This window comes from Orbicella faveolata, unplaced genomic scaffold (assembly GCF_042242905.1).
Source record: "Orbicella faveolata isolate gen_17 unplaced genomic scaffold, um_ofav_v1 contig_47, whole genome shotgun sequence".
Taxonomy (NCBI): domain Eukaryota; kingdom Metazoa; phylum Cnidaria; class Anthozoa; order Scleractinia; family Merulinidae; genus Orbicella; species Orbicella faveolata.
Genome location: NW_028301577.1, coordinates 22176220 through 22189726, shown reverse-complemented (window position 1 = coordinate 22189726; position 13507 = coordinate 22176220). Strand labels below are relative to the sequence as shown.

The 13507-nt window shown below is 40.1% G+C and overlaps 2 protein-coding genes across 7 annotated transcripts in view; both read left to right on the top strand.

Annotated features, from left to right (window-relative positions):
• The window catches only part of LOC110067630 (uncharacterized), a 31046-nt gene extending 26169 nt beyond the window's left edge, over positions 1-4877 (top strand). For all 6 annotated transcript variants that reach the window (XM_089280434.1, XM_089280435.1, XM_089280429.1 and 3 more), the window contains exon 25: positions 584-4877. In XM_089280434.1, the coding sequence (XP_089136560.1) occupies positions 584-963 (380 nt within the window). In that variant the 3' untranslated portion in view covers positions 964-4877. The remainder of the gene's footprint in view (positions 1-583) is intronic.
• Positions 4878-6092: 1215 nt separating this feature from the next.
• On the top strand, positions 6093-12578 carry LOC110067669 (alpha-N-acetyl-neuraminyl-2,3-beta-galactosyl-1,3-N-acetyl-galactosaminide alpha-2,6-sialyltransferase-like). Its single transcript, XM_020775027.2, has 5 exons — positions 6093-6467; positions 9429-9519; positions 10054-10695; positions 11269-11373; positions 12003-12578. The coding sequence occupies exons 1-5, from the start codon at positions 6440-6442 to the stop codon at positions 12190-12192; spliced, it is 1056 nt and encodes a 351-aa protein (XP_020630686.1). The 5' UTR covers positions 6093-6439; the 3' UTR covers positions 12193-12578.
• The last annotated feature ends 929 nt before the right edge of the window (positions 12579-13507 follow it).

The following is a 13507-nucleotide window of genomic DNA, read 5'->3' as shown; positions in this document are numbered from 1 at the left end:
GCATGCCATCAAGTTTTAGCACGTTTAAGGGAGGTTTAATGACCTCAGCAATAACAGTCTGATTTTGTAGACTAGTACGCGACAAATGACAGGAATCCATCAGGAAATAAGAACGACAACCGACTAAGAGATGACAATGGATTACCATGGGGACATATTTGAAAATATGAAGCTTGCGTTTCAAGTGTGGCTGGGATATTCTTTTGATTCATCGATAGAGGAAATCTTTCCTGCTTCATTACACTTTTGAAACACATGCTCGGAGACGGGGCTCCTTTAAGAACCAATTTAGACATTTGAGTACTTAGGTGGCTCTGAAAGTATACACTGAAAGTATACACCCGACGTTAGGTAAGTTACACCTTCTTCTAGTTAGTACAAGCCCGGCAGCTGAAGTCCTGATCCTAAACGTGGCTTTTTAAGGAGGAGTTTGCCAGGCAGTCAGTGTGTACAGACGAGTTCTGTAGGGAGGAGTTTACCTTGGTGATGCAGGCAAGCCAGTTCAGTCGCTTTTCAGTTGAATTACGTGAAAATGTAGTGACCTGCTTTTGAGTGATGCTCATTATTTCTTTGGCCACGACAGCTCAACAAGAAATCGAAAAGGTCCGCGCCTTGGACAAAGAGATCAACGTCCTTCAATCGTCCAACGAAGAGTGCGAGAAGCTCAACAAGGAGCTTGACTCCGAGATCAGCCGCTTGGAGCAAAGGCTGACCGTGTGCAAGGAGGAGACGGCAAGCGACAGGCACAGGACGGGCGTGGTCGAGACGAAGCTTGCCGTGGTACAGACGCGGTTTATTGCCTCCCTGTCCCATGTTCAGATGCCCGACATCGGCGTCAAACTCACGTTCGACACCATGGATAAGTATATCGATAAATTGCAAGAAATAATTGAAGAAAATTCTACAGATTATATTGGGCTTATTGGTGAGATTAAAGAGGCGTTATCAGATTTTAAATTTTAAATACAGAAAGAGAGAAAAAGAGTTTTATTATCGCATACCATTGGAATATTATTAATTACTGAAGTCAGGAAAATTACAGATTTTATTATAATACTAAGTATTTTGATGTACGCTTATCAGATTTCTTTTAAAATTATCTGTCATAGTTATAGACCTTTCGAATAGGATTTTTAATACGAAATAATGCCAAAAGATAACGTATTTACTTGTCAGTAGATAACGATTTAGTCTTAATTTCCTCAGTTTTTGGACCTTTCATTTTCCCATGTTCTGGTCTCTCTTCCGTGACTACATATTTGCAGTTTATTCCTAAATTCATATTTAAGTCATATTTATACTCACGCTGGCATAACTTATGTGACTCTGTCCATGTTATATTATTATTTACAATACTGGTGAAAATTCTCTCTCCACCCACTTCTGTCGTGTTCTACCTCTTTCGGACTGTTTGTGACTGCTCGTGGGTTCTCGTAAATGCTCGTAAGTGTTCGTGAATTCTCGGGAATGCATGCTTGTGAGTGCTCCTGCTATTTGCTGATTGGACCAAAAGAATCAGGAACTGGTCGGGGTTTTAGAAAGGCTCGCTCCAGTGACTGTGCAGGTTCCTCCATAAATAATGTCTTTCACTCTTTTGTTTTGCTTTCGCGCCCGCTTTGTTCTTGCGGGGACTGAAGGATGAATGAAAGATTATCCTAGGCAGACGCTCTTTGGGTTCGTCACACAATCTTCCTAAGAATGATTGCGTGATGTGTCCAAAGAGCTTCTGCTTAGGAGGCCTTACCTGTTGTGTGGTGGCTATATTGGAGTTCATTACGGGGCCATCTGGGGAGAGAAATGTTCGGAATCCGCTCGGACACTCGGTACACGATCGGATGCCCCGAGAATTTTGGAGTTCTGTCGACAGACCCAGACCCCGTCATTTTTCGGGTTAAGACCTCGCAACAGATCACCGCGTATTTAAAATTCAAAATGGCAGCCACAAAATGAAGGAGTCGTCTTTAATTAGTCCTCTGTTTTTGATGTGAGTGCTTCCTGTGCCCAAGGAGCAACTAACCATGACGTTTTCGGGTCAGAAGTACTCCTGCAGACAGAGACTTTTGTTCACTAATTCAGGTTGCACAGGTTCTTCAGGGAACTTTAATTTCTGATTTTCCAATGGGATGGTAACCTTGCCTTTTATGGTTTGGTTTCTTCTCTGGTTGTCTTCTCATCTTTTCATAGACTACATCTGTGTGGCCAGATGTCAGAATCTCATAACCCTTGTATTCCATTTGTGGTACTGTTTTCTTTTTTTCCAAACTTCTTTGCTTTACGTCTTCGAAGGAAATTTAATTGCAATAGACTCGCCGAGTACATTCTGTATTGTTTCGCCCTTATCTTTACCTAGTGGAGAAAGAAATTGTATAAACGACTTTTACTTGTGGATTTATTGTACAAAAATTACACGAATTTATAACCGCTAGAGTCGAATAAAATAGAAAATGGTAATTCAACCAATGACATAAGCCACTAAGGTTATGTGTCCCGGGGGGGGTGTACTCCCAGAAAAATTGGGTGGGGATGTGCAGCCTACTTTCCAAAACCCCTTATTCTAGTTAAGACCTAGATCTGTGATTTTCCCTACCCTATGTATGACCTGACCAAAAATTTGATACCCCATTTAAGACCTGACTCTTAAATCATTACCGTGTTACAGACTCGCCTTGTGATCACTTCCTTAGTTCAGAACGATGTTAAAGGAATTGTGTAGGGCTTTTGTTGATGGTCTTACCACTGATGTTGAGAACGTTGCTTTTTCTAAAAACAAAACAAACCCAATTCAAGACTAGAGTGCAAGAACCATCCCCTATTTGAGACCAAAATGTCCAAAATCGATACCCTATGTCAGACCAAAATGGCTAAAATCCATACCCTTTAGGGTCGCCCATACCCATATAGCCCATATAAGGGAGTAACCCCCCCCCCCCCTCCGGTATGCGTAGTCCTGGGTCTTGTGCCATTGGTTTGACATCTTCATAAAGATCTTAGGGTTAAAAATCAAGTTTTAATTGATAGCCAAAAGCAATTTTTGATTTTGAGCAACGAGATTTTTTTGTAGAAGTACGTTTGTGACGATGCATTTTATTATGTTTTTTTAGAATTAATACAATACCTGTGGGGAGCAAAGTGAATTTAATACTTAAATAACAGTTTAGAAATTGGCTCAGAAAAACTGCTATAAATAAATCGCTTCTAAGACCTATTTCAACTGTATATATGTTCGAAACTTCCGATTTAAATTAGAGATATCAAAGCACTATTAAGTAAAGATTTCTCTAATATATTATTTATTGAAAAGCTTGTTGATTATTCCTGTCGCGTGCTACTCGTGAAAACTCTGACAAGAGACAAGAGAGCTCGGGGGACACCTTTACTCCCTGGGAAATAAAAATTATAAAGTAAATAACAATTAAAGAGAGCAATTAGAACTTGATTCTTTAAAAGTGTTGTTTGGGGCTACGTTTTTATCTATTGGTAAGTTAGTCGCTTGACGCCTGCTTGTGGAAATCGGACACGTTGTGTGACGGAACCACTTTAGCGTGACTTGCCGCACCCATCATGTTATTTGTCACGCAATAGTAACGTTTTGGCAGCCAGGTGTAAACGGAACTCTTGTCATTTTTGGCCCAAAGTACAAATAATCTATATAGGAAAATTAATATATTAAATACAATGAGGGAAAACGTAAATCGATCTTCAGTTGCATGTTCAGACTGCAGTTCCTGTATTTATTGCATTTTTTTTCATATTTAACATGTTGGCGTTACGCCGCGTTCTTTGTAAGAGGAAACGTGTACTGTTCGCTTTATGGATGGATGGCACCTTATTCTGAGACCAATTGCCCATTCATTCTTGCTTTACACATCGAGAAGGGTTTTTGGTTTGAAATCCATTGATGGTTTGTAATATTTGTCGAGGATTCCAGTGCGTTTTAGTTTGTTTTATTTAGGTTTCCAATTCTATTTTGTCAGATCAAATGTTTTGTTTATGTTATTTATGTTTATTTATTCCTCTCTTGGAAAGGAATCTGCCAAGATTAGTGCTTTTTCAGAAACATTTGATTAGGGTTTAAAGGACCAGTGACAGTTCTTTTTGCCTTTTTACCAAATCCAATAAAACCACATTTAGACATTTTTTTATGTTTGAAAATGAAGCCAAGTAACATGAGGTGTCATTCAGTCCAGGCGATCCTTTTTCCTGTGTGCTACTACTGCTCTCCTTCACGGCCGTGACTCAGGCCGTCACTCAACGCTTGTTGCGTGACGATCTACACGGTAACGGCTGCGATGTAGACTAGTTTAACATGTGCGTATTCATCGGTTTTAGGCTTGGAAACAAGTTGCCGGTGTGTCCGGTAACCAAGCTGTCCAGGAATAATCAACAATTGCAGTACTTGCTGACAAATTTTTAAATAAATATTAGTAATATATAATTGACTGTTTTATTTCTGTCACCTTTCAAACCCCGTGGTCAACATCTAATTTCTCCGTACTGTTCTAATTCATTTCTATCATTTTCCTTAGGAGAATTTGGTTTCTACTGGTTATGATTTTCCTGAGATGATCGGATTTTTCGTCCTCATAACCTTGGCTGAATTTGTTTTAAATTGCAACGAGTTCAGAATCTAAATTATTTTTATTTTTTCTGTTTTCTTACATTCTCTACAATAGACCTTAGGAGAGTTTACCTTCAATTCCGCTTTTCTTGAGATGATTGCGTTATTACTTCTCATGACCTTTGTGCCTAAGTTGGTAGGGAGAAAATAGACTTTGATCGCTGCTGGGGATAAAAGGTAAAGAACCTCGGATAATTAATCCAGTGCTAAAGATATGTATTTTATAGTCAAAAGAGAAATAAAGGAAAAGTAAATCCAAGTGAGTTGTGATCTGTCATTGAAATCCGGGAAGAGGACAAGGTAACTAGGGTTAGGCAGGGGAGCTTTTGTTGCTTCCCGTTAGGAGAGGAGGTGGGGTGGGTCGATAGGCAGGATTAACTTCTTCATTTTCAAGACTTCGCCCCTGGGAAGGATTGCCAGTAGTTGAGCTTGGTACTTTGGAAGATTGTAATGCTAATACCTCTAAAGAAATTTCCCTTTCCTTTTAATTCCCCTCAATTTGAACAAATTTCTACAAGTTGTTGCTAAATGTAACGAGTTATAGTATAATTCCAAAGTGACGGCCCCCGTTACTTTCAGATTTAGCAGCCAAAAGGGGCCGCTACTTTCGGGTAGCCGTTACTTTCGGATGGGTAAAAAACGTTTGTGCGATAACAGTCGTTTTCAGACAAAGCGGACGCATAACAGATGAAATTAAAAGTTCCATTTGCGTGTGGTCCTAACTACCCACATAAACAAAGCTGACTGTATAAACAAAAAAGGTCCCAAATGTTGCAACTGATTACACTACAGTATCGTTTGACTCTGCTGCTAAACAAATACCGCTTATAAATCATAGTTTCAAGAAAGATTCAGTTACGTTGGAATTGAAATCACAAATAACTCTTCAAGTTGTTCAGTTCTGCAGTCAGAGTGCGCTTGAGATCAGAGAGTTTCTCTTTAGTGACGTCTTCAAAGGGCCGCTACTTTCGGGGGGGACCGTTACTTTCGGGTTTCAATAGGATGGTAAAATATTAATGTTAGTTTCGGGGAGTCGTTATTTTCGGGCGGGCCGTTACTTTCGGAATGCTACGGTATTTTGAGGGTCACGGAGGTGTCACGACGTTTCTAGTAACAATGCGATACTCGCCCCCAGTATTCCCTTTCTGTGAAGAAGATCACCAGCGGGCTTTCCAGAAGACAAAGGAAATTGGAGATAGGGACTTCCTTGTCCCCAGATTCCTCGATTTGGTGTTGACGAAGGGATCGGGGACTCTGGGACGAGAAAGCGCTGTTGTAAGAACCCGGATGTGAGGAAAAGCCCTGACTTGAACGCAGTAACGAAGAGAAGCGTTTTACTCTTTGTTCCGTAAAGTGACAAATTTATCAGCACATGACAGCTGCCGGAAAGAAAAATAGGATCATTTTTTTTTTCGTAAAAATACATCCGGCGTGCGAAAACAAAAATTCAATCATCGAAATAAGCGCGTTTAGAAATAATTTTACGAGAATTTTTGCGGTCGCTTTTTACCGCTCCGAAATTTAGTTGAACAATTTGCGTCGATTCCCATCGTTAGCGGCAGGTGCCCTGATAAGTGTAAAAGTGCAAGCTCTTATGTTTGTTGTGGCAATTAGAGATTTTCGTCAAATCAGTTTCCGCAAGTGAAAACGTATTAATCTCGGATTGTCCTAACACCTCCACATTGGTACGAAAATGCAAATTTGACGTACTGTATTTTTTTTTTTTTTCCTTTCGCCGAGCATTGTATTTGTCAGTGACTGCTCGCGGCGCGTGTGATTTGGTTGTGATCGAGCGGTGTGTGAGCGGATCACGACGTCTCCATGCCGTTGGACTTTCCGCGGTATTACGGTAAGAAACCCTTTAAACGCCATAAACCCAACAACAGCACAACTGCGGTGGCTGTGAAATTCACGTTTTAATGGCTTGAATGGCCAAACGCAATTTTTAACGCAGGTAATCTTGTAAGTCATAAATCAAGCGCCAATGAAGCCATAACAGTGTTAGATATGCTGAAAAAAAATTTGAAGTTCTTTTTAGTGGACATGTTGAGGCTTCACTAGTGCCTGTATGAAACCAATCTTCCAGTCTCTTAAAATCGTTTCGTGATATCATTTTTCTTTCCATTGATTTTGTTGACAATTGTCAGGAAACGAGACTGCACTTAGTGTATAGGTCTGAAAATATTACTTTTTGTTTATTTTTTTTTTCTTCCTCTCCTTGTAATTGTCCACTCGCTAAATTTCCATCCAAAGACTTCGGCGAAGTCTTGTATTGATTTCAAATTTTTTTTTTTCCTCTGCGTTCTACATAAGAGCGCTTTTATTAATTTTGCATTGGGCAAAATTTTTCGTCTTCACACGATTCTTCTTTGTGTCTCAAGCGATGGTATTTTTTGATTCTCTTCTGTTATCGAATTTACATTGGCTATCCGAGTGATTATCTCCAATACCGTGAACGGTATTAAACTACTAAGAGATAAGATTCTGTAGGCCTCCTGCCGACACAAAAGCAAATCCTTGAAAAATGTCAAATTTCGCAAAACGCTGCGTATTTTTTGTTTAGCATCATTTTTGAATCTATTTAACTTCCTGTAGAAAAGGCCTCTGAGCGTAAAGAGATAAGATAATCTCTTTCGGTTTTCTGTACTGTGACGAAAATGCGAGTATTTGTCAAAATCAAAGAAAATGAGAAAATATAAAATAATCAAGATTATTTATTATAATTCGGATGTGAAATGAGAAAAACCATTGAGCGGAAAAAGTTAATGTACTTTGCTTTAGTTGCTGTAAGGTGTGTGTTTGGCTTAGTAAACTCCAACGAAAGGAAAAACTGGGACAAATCCAATTTCAAAAGCTAGATGAGAGGGAAAGGAAACAATATTCCTTCATAACACACCAATGAAATGCTTGAAAAAAATTAAAATCGGTCAGTGCATGGTATGAAATACTAGTTATAAAAATGATGTTAATTTTGTCAAGAAAAGTGTTGGTGTTGCAATATACGCAAATCAAATCAAAATCTCGCGGTAGATAATTTATTTTTATTTGCCATCTCGACAGCGCCATATTGGCCAGGAGAACAAGATATAAATATGGCGAAAATGTCGAGTTCTGAGGAAACAAAAGAAGCTCTATTTATTCATGATGACTTCAGTTTAAAATGTGAAAACGGAGGTTTCACTCTGAAGACGCATCAAATTTTTTCCGAAGGAATATCACCGGTCATTTTGACTGAATTTCGGTCTGCAGGGAAATCACAGGATTATCGTAATTCCATCGTTTTCGAAAAGTTCCGTTTTCAAAATGTTTTCCGTCCACACTAAAGCGCAAAGCCGGCGTTTTCAGATTCCTCCGGTTTGAAGAGCGTTTTCGAAAAGCTCCGTTTTCGTGACGGATTAGCGTGGACGGTAGCCTAACCTTAGAAATAAAGCTGCGTTTTCAAATTTCTCCGGTGTAGTGTGGAGAGGGGGCCTTAGTCTTGTTTTGAGACAATATCGAAATCTTAGTTCTTCTTAATTATTGGTATACACCTCTTTTAATAACGTTGGGTGATTTTGCTGTTACATCAAGTTAATGCTCGGTTGATGATTTTCTTTATTCTCACCACCTGCTCACTGAATAATATAATGGCTTTGTACGGAGAAATAAGATGTTGATATTCTTGAGATTCATGGTTTGTCACGTTTAGACTTTCAAACGACAGAGAAACGCAAACTGAGAACTTCACTTTGTTTAAGAATTCGTTTCCTATATTAATAAACATTACCTGTTACGGAACTGTTATAAGATGAAATTAAAGTTTAAACATTGCCGGAGGGAAGTAACAAGGACAAATAATATTTCTGTCGTACTTTCTTTGGACGCTCCAGTTAATTTGTTCCGGACAAAAACAATTCTGTTGTTCTTGAGTCCTATCAACTGAAGTTTTTCAAACCTCGATGATACTGAGGGATTAAACCGTATTTGTTGCGCTATGAAATTGATAACTCTTATAAAGCCATTTCATTACTTAAACATGGTCAGTCAGCCAATCAGAATATAGTGAAGTCATCTTGGCTAAAAACAGGAAGCCCTTTGAGTGTTAAGCACTGTTAATTTCACTCACTCGGAATCAATTTCACGAATATACTCTTTCATATGTCAGCCATGTGTATCAATGTTTCGTTGTTGCTTTTTTACATCAAAGGTTTCTTTCTACAGTTTACAGATACGGATCCTCGTTTTTTCCACTTCGATTCATGTCCCGCGCGCTTCGCGCTTAGGCCATAAATCGAAGAGGAAAAAACGAGGTCCGTAACTTACAGTACGAACCTCGAACTCAGTTAGTAAGAGGTATTTATATTCCAGTTGAACAATATGTTCTAAAAGGCTAGATTCAATTGTGATGAATGTCTTAATCCTCGTTAAATCTTCTTTAAAACGTACAATGTTTTTAGTGTCTGATGGCAATCCTCATATTTGGTAACATTCAGAAACTTACAACCACATTCGTATATCTCTGCAAAAAACCTGTTTTAGAACAAGTTTTTTCCACGCATTTCGGCCATTTTTTTGATATAATAGTGCTGAGTGTTGTTTATTGCTGGGACTTTATCAAACTTCGTTGAGCTAGATCTAACGACGGTCGCTCTTACACGAATAACCTGCCAAATTCAAGTTAAGGTTTCTAAAAATAACTTCACTTGAAGACACTGCTTCGCAAATATGGACCACAGAGATACTCTTGGTGATGTTCTCTCCAGGTTTATCGTATCCTTTAAAGTTTTAACCAATCAGCGATCTAAATAGTTCTTGTAAATTGTTCATGTAGCTGGCGTAGCGGATGAAGACATGCTCGACGAATTTCTTGTGGGCAGAAGAGAGCTGGATCACGGACAAAGCTCAACTATGGATGTCCGAAGGTACGAGTACAAATGACAGTTATATTACCCTTCAAATATCAACTGGGATCTTTTCGTTGAAGTTGTCAGGCTCGTTTGTTGGTTGATTGGTTGGTTGGTTGACCGAATGACTGGCTGACCGACTGGCTGACTGGCTGCCTGCCTGACTGACTGACTGACTGACTGACTGACTGACTGACTGACTGACTGACTGACTGGCTAGCTGGCTGGCTGGCTGGCTGGCTGGCTAGCTGGCTGGCTGACTGGCTGGCTGACTGGCTGATCGACCGATTGACCAACTTACTCACTGACAGAAAGACAGAAAGATTAAAATATAACGAAAGCACCATTTTTAAGCTTAGGTTAAACAAACCTTCAACTTTCAATGATTACGAGGGCTGTAGTGAACATCTAATAAGCCTCAAAATGAATTTCTAAGAGAGCAGAAATATGCATAGAAATGTTAGCCAGTATTAGTTGCAGTGTCTTTTCAACAGAATAAGTCGCTGTAGAGGCTTTATCGGGTGGTAATGCTATGACTCTTGTTAATTCTAGATTTCTTAATGTGAAGTACCATCAAGCTTCAGTGGGAAAATTCAAGAAAGTCGCAGCGGTGTCCACAATCGCTTTTGTCCTCATCATAGTCATGGTCTTCACCTTTGGCTCTCCTCCCACGAAGAAAATTGCAATGAAGACGCTTCCCGCGTCAACAGAAGCCAAAGAGCCTGGTGCCGAGAAACACCGACACTCCTTCGTGCTGGCCACGAATCCCGACATGCCTATCGATCTAGCACTCAAGTGCAACACATGCGCGCTGGTGAGTTCCTCTGGAATGCTGCTGGGCAGCAACGCGGGCTCGCAGATTGACTCTGCCGATTGTGTCTTCAGATTAAACTCAGCGCCCACGCTTGGCTATGAAAGAGATGTCGGAAGTAAAACTACCGTTCGTGTGGTCTCGGTAACAGGTTTGAAGTCTTTGATCAGAGATGCTTGGCAGAAAACGCTGGCTTCTTTTGAAGACTTGGACTACATGATACTTCTAGGGCCAGAAGAATTGCTGTGCGAGAATTGCACGCTTACCAATCTGTATAAAAAGTTCGCGGAATACCTTCACAACACCGAGCTTCTTCGAGTCAGGCAAGAAACATATCAGAAGGTCAAACAAGAGTCAAGGAAACTTAGTATTAAATATGGAAGGTAGTGGAATCTCTTCTGGCCTATACACTAACCTTTCTATTGTTTGGTTTTCTACTAAGCTTATTCGCATGTTTTTGTCTGTTATTTTCCCTTTCCCATAGCGCAAACTTCACCTTGTACCGGGATCTTACTAACTTGACATAATGAACACCTTGCCTGCATGAATACTAGTCTTTTAATCCAGAGAGAATTCAAGATGGCGGATTATACGCCGGTTTTATTTTCTGCCTTACCGCTGACAAGGTTCCTAGCTGTTTGGTTGTGTGTCGCCCACCCTTTAAAGCATCTCAATCACTGTATTTTGAATTATTTTGGTCACATACAAAAAGCAACAAAGAGATAATAACAAACCCTAAAGGAACAAGGATGGTTAAGGACGGAGAGAATTAACTCGGATTACAAACGACGAACTTGAAAAATTTAGACCAAACTTTTCAAGATGAACAAACCGTGACGTAGCTTCTTTAACATTTTCGCCTTCTCGTCCGCTCTTTTGTTGCGCTATAAACTCGAAACAACAACTTTCCAAACAGTTCTAGTGTAAATACTCTGGTTTTCGCTGTATCTTTATAGGCAGGACCTTCCAATCTCTACAAGATTTTACACAATGAGTCTCGTTCAACAATTTTGCCCTCAAATCAGAGTGTTCGGCATGGAACTGGAAAACCCCTGTCAAAGGTATGTCAAATAAGTTTGAATTACAATATAAAACCAATTGAAAGGCTAACCGGACGGTTGAAAAGAGTACAATGCAGTGGCGGAACCAGACCTTTAGCTGTCGGCTTTTCTTCCATCTGTGATTTCTCCTTTTTTTACCCAAAATAAGGAGGGGGGGGGGGGGGGGGGGGAGGCTCCTCCCCTAGATCCGCCACTGCAATGCCTACCATAGCGTGTTTAGGTCAGTCAAACCCAATTACTGCTACAAAGGTTTGTCAGAAACTTAATTTGACTAAACTGAAAAAAAATGGCAACTAAAGTGAACTAAAACGAAGTGAGATGAAAACAAAAAAAATGCTATCTTCAGCTAAATTGCGGAGTAAACCAGATTATCGTAAACTTCCCTCAGACCTCACCCGTCTCAAAACCATGAAGAAAAAAAACATTAGTAACAAAAACGCAACTTTTTGTATAATTTTAGTGGTACTTTCGTGGAAAAATTTAGTGCAGATCATTCATGTCGAGCTGTTAATGTCCATATCACTTCAGGTAAAATTTCCTCCACCCCAAGGTTTCCTTCACGTTAACTGCTCACGGTTGTTCCTATTACGCGTGTCGAAATTACTTTATGTTGGTTTCATTCGTTTTAGATCGAGAACCATTCCTCTGTTCTACTGGGTCCCAGACTCTTGGCGGCACGAATGTTTGAGTCGCGAGGGAAGAGTTCAACAGCAAGTCTTGCAAGGTCTGAAAAGACTTCGACAAGAAAGCGAAATCTTCAATTCTTGGGCTCGGCAGTATCACATTGAGTTCTTTTATCCTTCTCAAAAAGTCACATGAATATTTTGAACAATAAGAAACCTTTATTCGTTTGTTTCTTCGTTTCGAAAGACTGTATTCCACAAAGTCGTTCGACGTTCGTTCTCATCGTCACACAACGGTTCTCCATCACCCTGTCACGCAGAGTTTTCTAGTCACAAGTGTTATATGAAGCCTCTAACTGAACGTTTGCGACAAAAGGCTGAGCTATGTCCCCGCTTCAAGTGAGTTGAATTTTAAGTTGAATGGTTATTCATTAAACTTAAATTTCGGATCAAAGCAGAACCACTGACATCACGTACCGATAAGAACTTCATCGAAGAACTCGGTTTATGTCTCTATTAGTTATTTGGTTAATTTCAAGACACATTAAAGTCAATGGTCTGTCAAATAAACTTGTTAAAGTTTTTGTCCCTTTCTTGTATTTTGTACAAGGTTGTGATGCCTGTATTCCTCTCTCCTCTCTTCGTCTACTACTCTACTCTACTCTACTCTACTCTACTCTACTCTACTCTACTCTGCTCTGCTCTGCTCTGCTCTGCTCTGCTCTGCTCTGCTCTGCTCTGCTCTGCTCTGCTCTGCTCTGCTCTGCTCTACACTACACTACTCTACTCTACTCTACTCTACTCTGCTCTGCCCTACTCTACTCTACTCTGCTCTACTCTACTCTACTCTACTCTACAGTACTCTTCTCTACTCTATTCTACTCTACTCTACTCTACTCTACTCTACTCTACTCTACTCTGCTCTGCTCTGCTCTGATCTGCTCTGCTCTGCTCTACTCTACAGTACTCTACTCTACTCTACTCTACTCTACTCTGCTCTGCTCTGCTCTGCTCTGCTCTGCTCTACTCTGCTCTGCTCTGCTCTGATCTGCTCTGCTCTGCTCTGCTCTGCTCTACTCTACAGTACTCTACTCTACTCTACTGTACTCTACGCTACGCTACTCTACTCTACTCTACTCTACTCTACTCTACTCTACTGTACTCTACTGTACTCTACTCTAATCTACTCTACTCTATTCTACGCTACACTACTCTACTCTACACTACTCTACTCTACTCTACTCTACTCTACTCTACTCTACTCTACTCTACTCTACTCTACGCTACGCTACGCTACTCTACTCTACTCTACACTACACTAATCTACTCCACTCTACTCTACTCTACTCTACGCTACGCTACTCTACTCTACTCTACTCTACTCTACTCTACACTACTCTACTCTACTCTACTCTACTCTACACTACTCTACTCTACTCTACGCTACACTACACTACACTACTCTACTCTACTCTACTCTACTCTACTCTACTCAACTTTAATCTACTCTA

Excerpts from the sequence above, each read along its gene's own strand:
- LOC110067669 (XM_020775027.2), top strand. The coding sequence starts at position 6,440 with ATGCCGTTGGACTTTCCGCGGTATTACG. Across the intron at positions 6,468-9,428 it reads GGACTTTCCGCGGTATTACG|CTGGCGTAGCGGATGAAGAC; the intron begins GTAAGAAACCCT and ends TTGTTCATGTAG. Across the intron at positions 10,696-11,268 it reads CTTAGTATTAAATATGGAAG|GCAGGACCTTCCAATCTCTA; the intron begins GTAGTGGAATCT and ends GTATCTTTATAG.